The 7,791-nt window shown below is 43.2% G+C and overlaps 1 protein-coding gene across 5 annotated transcripts in view; it reads left to right on the top strand.

The window, feature by feature from the left end:
- Positions 1-5,381: 5,381 nt before the first annotated feature.
- The window catches only part of STXBP5 (syntaxin binding protein 5), a 193,261-nt gene continuing 190,851 nt past the window's right edge, over positions 5,382-7,791 (top strand). For all 5 annotated transcript variants that reach the window (XM_074309604.1, XM_074309600.1, XM_074309602.1 and 2 more), the window contains exon 1: positions 5,382-6,360. In XM_074309604.1, the coding sequence (XP_074165705.1) occupies positions 6,193-6,360 (168 nt within the window). In that variant the 5' untranslated portion in view covers positions 5,382-6,192. The remainder of the gene's footprint in view (positions 6,361-7,791) is intronic.

Raw genomic sequence — 7,791 nt, 5'->3', positions numbered from 1 at the left:
ATAACATACTGTCCATATGGTATATACTTGGAAAGATCTTCAATTTCATTAACTGGTTATTCACCCCATCAAAGTAGGATGAAATATCGAGAAGTTTCAATCACCACTATGTGCAATAATTCAAGGATTCTTTATTTCCTTGAGATGGATATATTTTTTTCAGTGACAAAGACTACAGCCCCTCTTATTCCTCAATAGAAGGTGCTCCTGAGTTGCTATGGTAGGAAAAAAAATCCCCTAGTGGCCAACCTTCTGGTGGTAATATGCCTCTCAACACTAGCTAGGGAGATGGCAGACTTACAGTCTGTCACTGCCAGGCTGTACTTGAAGCCTTTCCAGTTTGAATGAGCCTGCCAGGGTTTTTTACTCTGCTGCTATAACCTTTGAGAACTCAAGGTTGCTTCTATATACAATAAGGAATTGGGGTTGCATTTTAGTGGTTAATAGCCTGAATTACCTAAATGACTAGTGGTAAAATTTGAGAATTGGAGAAGATTCTTGATAGTCTTTTGCTTATTACACTATTTGAATTTATCAATATATCTATGATCTCATTGGCATGTATGCTTTTTCCAGTGGTGCCGTTGGCAACTCATCCTTATCTTCTATATGATTCCTGTAATTACTCTAGAGAGAATCAACTTAACTCATAGGATTTCTTATTTAAAAAAAAAAAAAAAAATCATGGTGTTGTGAAATATTTAAATTACCTATTATCCCTCAGTCTTACAACATTACTGTTTCTGATCATTTATGTCCTTGTTATTTTCTCATGCCACTCAGAATAAATCATTATTAGTAAAATGCTACAACTTTTGTATATTATTCCTTTCTCCTCTCCCCCTTCCCTTATCAGTGAACTTTGGATGAGAAAGTGGTGTTCCATGATTCACAGACTTATGTTTTGAATATAATTTATAGTTTTAAACAGTTGCCTGAGGCTCAGAGAGATTATATAACTTGCCTTTGGTCATACAGATAATAAATGTTGGAAGTTGAACTTGAACCCTGCCTCCTTCTTCCTGACTCCAAGTTCAAGATTTTATCCACAGCAGCATGTTGTTACCAAGAAACCAATCTTCCTTAAAAAGATGAGTCTTTCCAGCTTTGAGAAGCTTGGGATCATTGAAAGCACTATTCAATCTCCCAAATGTAAATCCAGCCTACTCCTGTTTGATTTGGAGCCCAACTCACTGACTCTGATGTGGAGATATATAAATATATTTTCTTGACATTCAAAGTTACTATATTGGTACAGCCATAATAAGGATTTTGGAATCTCCATTGAAAGACTAACATTAGGTTAAAGCTCTCTCTTGGTTGGATTAGATATAGTCTGATTGGAGAATTTGGTTTATTTTATGTTTACACCCTAAAAAATTTTCCAGCTTTATAATCCCTAACAAAAACGAGATAGTAACTTAAGTATGTCTAGTGACAAAAAATGAATATGAAAAATATATTTGAGGTGTGAGGGATAATCTATTAAATTTGTTAGTTTCTCTTACTAGGGAATTAAGTAGATAATTTGCTTTTTATATCTTACCATTTCTTCTTTCCTTTATGCTACTTCTTTAGCTATATGAAAAGTTCCATGCTCTGGACTTTTACCTTTCTTCCTTTTTTCTTCACCCTGAAGTATTGTCTTTCTTGTGCCTTCCTTTTCTTCATCCCTTACTTTATCTTTTCCTTTACTCCCAAAATATTGCTTACTCTGTACCCCCCTCTATCTGAGCATAACATGGTATAATGGAAAGAGCACTGGATTTGGACTCAAAGAACTGGACTTCAATCTGGCTCTGCTACTTTCTCAATTTTGCATCTTTGGAGAAGTCGCTTAAGTCTCTTGCTTCTATTTCATATGTAAAAATGAATAATAGTTAACATTGTTCATATAGAGTTTTAAGATTTGTAGGCAGGGAACGAGCTTCAAGGTTTCTTCCAGGTCTCACTCCTGTGTTCCTATGATCTGAAATGAATCCTACTTAAGAACTACTCATTTCAAGGCAAATCAGTGTAAGGAAAATTTGATGGATGGCAAAGGGTAGTTAATGAACTTTGAGGATTCCTCACACCACAAGATGTGTGCCTGTTCTGTCTTTAGGGCTGGTTTGTTCCTCTTTAGCTTAACTGTTTTTAGCTTCTGGACATTGTAGGTACATTAGAGACAACATATGAAGAACACAAACTATCTAACACCACCACCACAGCATAGTTGGTGAAGAGTTGCCCACAGAGTCAGAAACATCTGGAACCAAGTCTCCGGTCACATATTAACTATGTGACCCTCTGCAGATCACTTCTCAATACTTGATAGCAATGATGTCAGATTCAAATAGAAACAGAAACTAATTTGTACAAAAGGATCCCTGGGAGCAAAATATTGACTTAATTTTGAAATCTAATGTTACCTATATGTTATTATATTTTATTTGTTTTGTTAAATATATCTCAATTACATTTTAATTTGGTTCCTCCTGGCCTGTGTTTGATATCTCCGTCTTAGTTAATTTGCTAAGACTTAAGGGTCAAAGAAGGTGTAGACATGTTTTTTATATCCTAGAATTCCCTATGGAGTCATAGATATATAGCTTAGGCTACCTATGTAATTGTGTTTTTTTTTTTAATTAATTTTATAATTATAATTTTTTGACAGTACTTATGCATGGGTAATTTTTCTTTTTACAACATTATCCCTTGCACTCACTTCTGTTCTGAATTTTCCCCTCCTCTCCACCCCCTGCCCTAGATGACAGGCAGTCCCATACATGTTAAATGTGTTACAGTATATCCTAGATACAATATATGTGTGCAGAACCGAATTTCTTGTTGCATGATAGGAATTGGATTCCGAAGGTATAAGTAACCTGGGTAGATAGACAGTAGTGCTAACAATTTACATTCGCTTCCCAGTGTTCCTTCTCTGGGTGTAGTTGTTTCTGTCCATCATTGATCAACTGGAACTGAATTAGATCTTCTCTATGTTGAAGATATCCACTTCCATCAGAATACATCTTCATACAGTATCGTTGCTGAAGTACCTATGAAATTGTTATCTGTAGTTCAGAGAAACTGCACATGTTCAATAAACATTAAAAAAGAAAACAAAACATTTCCCTAGATCCTACTTACAGAATATATTCTCCCTTACCCCCATCCTTGAGAAAAAAATCTATATAAACTACACTTCCCAGAAACCTCTTGGGCCAAACCCAACAGGCCAGGCCAACTAGTCCTGAACAGTTATCCTTAGAGTAAGCAATAGGAGAAAAATTGACTTGGACTCAGAGCTAATTATAGGGTAGGTAGAAGGTACAGATACTTGTAACCTTTTAGCTTTACTGAGCACTTTTGACTCCCAACCTCTCCATTACCCCAACAAAAACTCAAGCAACCCAGATATCACAATATATTTGATTGTATTTGATCACATTATTATTAGTATTGGCAGCATTAATTCTGCCAGGAGCATGAGGCATTCATTCCTGAACGCCCCTTAAGTTCTCTCCTTTCTAGTTAATATGTAGGTAGCCTTCAACTTTACCACATTGAAAAGAGCCATCTCAGCTGTCCTGATCTATATGTTGTCCCTTGACCCAAATGGCTGGGACGGAGAAAGTGAGACTGGTGACTTTGCACAACCTTCCCTCACTTAAATTCAATTCACTTGTGTGTCACTGCTTTCCTTCCTTGACGTCATGGTCCTCATCTAGAAAGGACAGAAGGACAAACAACCACCAAAGTGAATACAATAATTCGGATGCAACTCTAATTAATCTACAACCTTCTAAATTTAAGTTCCTTTGCCTTTGTTTGTGAAGGGCTAGACTACTGGGTTCTCAAACTACAGCCCGCTGCTGAGGACGTTTATGCGGCTGGGTTATGGCAAATGGGCTGAGGGGCGGAGATAGAGTGTGAGCTGTTTTTACTATAGTCCGGCCCTCCCACAGTCTAAGGGACAGTGAACTGGGCCCTGTTTAAAAAGTTTGAGGACCACTGGGCTGGAGGATCTTTGGGAGAGGGGAAAACACTACTGGTTGGAACAAGAACTTGTACCTTTCCCCCACCTTCCCCCTGCTTCCTTCACCTCACCATACAGAATGGGAATGGGAATGAAGGAAACGAAAAAACAAAATGGTAAAAGGAAGCACTCCATTATACAGTATGGTTACAAAAAAAAGGATGGATTTTAAGGATTCTATTAAAAAAACAACAGTCAGACTTGAAGTTTAATCTTCAATACCAAATAAACAAATATATGAAAAAAAGTTAATTTAGTGGTATATCGCTGTAATGTCCACGAAGAGAAACCGATTTTTTAGGGAATCCTCAAAATGCTGATCTCATTCTCTTTGTGAATGCCCACTAGCCCAGCCCACTTCTAAGTGCACAGTACAGGGAAAGGTACATTGCTTTCCCTGGGATTCAGTTTTTTGCTTTGTAAAATGAAGAGGTTGGACTTCTAAGGTTGCTTCCAACTTTTATGCCTATGGTTCTGCAAGGTTGGGGACAGAAACCATATTTTTGGGTACCCCAGTTGGACTTGCTCTGGAAGATAGGTGGGGATGGGGCTACTTTAATTTTAATTGTCCATTCCAACCCATCACTCCGTATGAGGAGATAACTATTTCTCTGTTTGGGGAGATTACATTGTCTTCTTTCCGCAAAATTAAAATCGATTTAAAAATTACATTAAAAAAAAAAAAAAGATAGCCTAGCCACCCGCATGTAGTGGGCCCAAATATTAGAAGGTTGCAGTAGAGCCTCGCTTTGCTAAGCCCCCCTAACCGAAGGCTCTGGTGCTCATGGGATGCAGGAGAAGCCACTCCGAAGGAGAGGCAGAACTCTGGCCATTGTCTGGGATTTAGCAGAGGATAATTTAAGATAGCTCTCTCTCGGGGGCTGAGGGACAAGGAAGAGGGGCGGTTATGGCTGCGCATGCTCAGCAATCCAGCTCCTCGGCTGCCTTCTGCTGCTGTCGCGGCGGCCGCAGTTAACTGTGGTTACTGCTCCTCCTCCGGGCGTTGGTGCCGTGTGCGGAGGGAGAGCCGCGTAGCCAGCTGGGGATGGGAGAAGCAGGAAGGCAGCCAGGCAGCTGACGGGAGGCGTTTGCCCGCCTGCCTGCTTGCGTCCCCGGCCGGCCAGCCGAGCGAGCTGCAAGGAGTAGGAGGAGGAGGAGGGAAGTGTCAGGACTGGCGATTCGATTCGGGTCGGGTCGGATCGGGTCGGGAAGGCTGCGCTGCTAAAAGAGGCCCCCGGGGGGAGACTCCAGCACTGACACCCGCACACGCCTAGAGTGAGGAGGAACTGCCGGAGACACTGCGGGGGAGGGGGGCGGGGGCCCGGAGGGAGGGGCGGGGGAGGGAGTGGGAGCTCGGCGCAGCTGCGGCCGAAGTCAGAGCCTGAGCCCGAGCCGCGGGGGGTCGGGGAAAAGGGAAGCCGAAGAGAGCCGAGGCAGTCGGGGTAAGGGCCATGGACTCGGTGGCGGCTGCGCCAGCAGCCGCCGCGGCGGCGGAGGGGATGGTGAGAGGAGGCGGCGCGGTTCGGAGCCACTCCGCCACTAGGTGAAAGGTTTGGTGGGGAGACACTGTCGGTGACTGAGGAAGAGAGACTGAGAGACGAGGGGATCCTGCGGAGGGCGGACGCGTCGGGCGGACTCGGCTGTCACCCGGGAGCTGCTGCTGCTGTTGCCGCTGCTGCCTCCCAGTGGAGGGGAGGAGGAGGCGGCGGCGGCTGTGGCACCAGCAGCCGACTTACAGCAGTCGGGGAACCCGCTGGAAGCAGCGAGCCGGACCTTCGTCTGTCTGTCTGTGTGTCTGTCTGGGTGCGGCTCCTGAGCTGCCCTTTCAGGATCCCTGTTTGTTTCCCGTCGTCGGGGGATTTCCTGCTGGGACCTTTCACTCCTTCCTCCCTCCTTCCTCCCTCTGCTTCCCCCACATATCCTCCGCCTCTTCTTCCACCGTTTTCTTCTCTTTAACCATTCTGTCAAAACTGCCGCCCGGGATCGCCTCCCCCTCCTCGGTTCACGTCCACGGGGGACGTCGCTCGCTGCCCTCTCTTTGCTCTCCCCTCCCTCTGAGCCTCTAAGCGAGGGGGCCGCAGAGGCGCTGGGGGGGAAGCCGCGACTGCCGTGGGAGGACTAGGAGCAGGAGGAGGAGGAAGTCTGGGGAAGAGGGAGCGCCTGGGGAGACCATGAAGAAATTCAACATCAGGAAGGTGCTGGACGGCCTGACAGCCGGCTCGTCGTCGTCGTCGTCCTCGCAGCAGCAGCAGCAGCAACAGCAGCAGCAGCAGCAGCCAGGAAGCCGGGAGAATGAAGTGCAGGAGACGCTCCAGTCCGAGCACTTCCAGCTCTGCAAGGTGACTGACTGGCCGAAGGGGCCGCCCGGCGTGGGCAGGGCGGAAAAACCGGAGCTCCCACGGAGCCCGGGCGTTTTCCTGGGGAGCCGGGTAGTCCCCATCCGGCTCCGAGGGGTAGTCCTCTCCTGCCTGTCTCTCTTCCTGCCCCTGTCCCTGTCTATCTCTCCCCGCCGCTGTCTCAACCCCCTTTTCCGTCCGTCTCTCCCTCTTCTCCCCCTCCCTTCCCCACTCTGACTCTTACCCCCAGCACCCTAACTCGCTCTTTCCCTCCTCTCTCTCTCTTCTCTTCTTTCTTTTCTCTCTCCCACCGCTTTCCTCTTTCTCCTATTTATTTATCATCTGTTTGCTTATCTATTCATCTACCTACTATTCCATTTCTCTCTACTCATTTATCCATCTCTTTCTACATTTTTTATTCATCTTTTTATTTTTATTATTTGTTCTTTTTATTCTTTATCTCTCTACTTACTTCTCTCCCCCCTCCCCCCCTTTCTTTCTTTCTCTCCTCTATGGAACCCTAGAAACCACTTTGTGATTAAAAGCCTCTTAGGAGACTATTTTCTCCAACTTCTTTGCTGTGAACTCTTTTGACCCTTCCTTAATGCAACAGTGATTCCAAGATTGCCTCATTTACAATGCTGACTATTAAGTTAGTATGTGGAAGCAGTAATCTGGAGGGTTTTTTTATTTTTATTTTTATTTTTTTTTTTAAGCATAAGACAGAATCAAAAAACCCTGGTGGCCTCTTTTGGAAATAACTTCTAATGAAGATCGGTTAATAATTTTTGAACTTGAATTTATGGATTCTTTTTTATGGTATTGGTATAACAAGTTAATATTGGGATTCTTGCTTGTAGAGGCTGATGATACTCACAAGCCAAGGTCCTTAAGTTCAGGAAGGATGATGCAGCAAATTAGTTCCCTGTTCAATAAGACATACAAATTAATTTGAATATGGATGTCTTTATCATATGAAATCTTTCTATAGAGAATGTATTTTGAGCATGTGCAAATATACTTTTAGCATTATTGCTCTTTCGTTTATTATGGACTTAAAAGTAACAGCATAATTAGGTATACTTGTGTTGAGTTCTACTGTTCCTTGGAAAGTGTTGAGTAAAAGGCTTGGTGATTGCTTTACATTTGCCAAAGTGTATCTATTACATCATTTCGCCTAAAAAGGCATTCTGTATGTAGCATTATCCTAGAGTAGTGCTGATAGACTTTTTTTAATTGGAAAGGTTAAATGCAGCTATAAAATATACTTGTAGGTTGATTTTGGTAGCATAGATATTCTAAACATATAAATTTTTTTCCAGATGTAATATTTTCCTTTTTTTAAAAAAAATATTTTAATAGTTTTTATTTACCAGATACATGCATGGGTAATTTTACAACATTGACAATTGCCAAACCCCTTGTTCTAATTTT

The sequence above is a fragment of the Sminthopsis crassicaudata genome, chromosome 4 (assembly GCF_048593235.1).
Source record: "Sminthopsis crassicaudata isolate SCR6 chromosome 4, ASM4859323v1, whole genome shotgun sequence".
Taxonomy (NCBI): Eukaryota; Metazoa; Chordata; class Mammalia; order Dasyuromorphia; family Dasyuridae; genus Sminthopsis; species Sminthopsis crassicaudata.
This window is presented reverse-complemented; position numbering and strand designations above follow the sequence as displayed.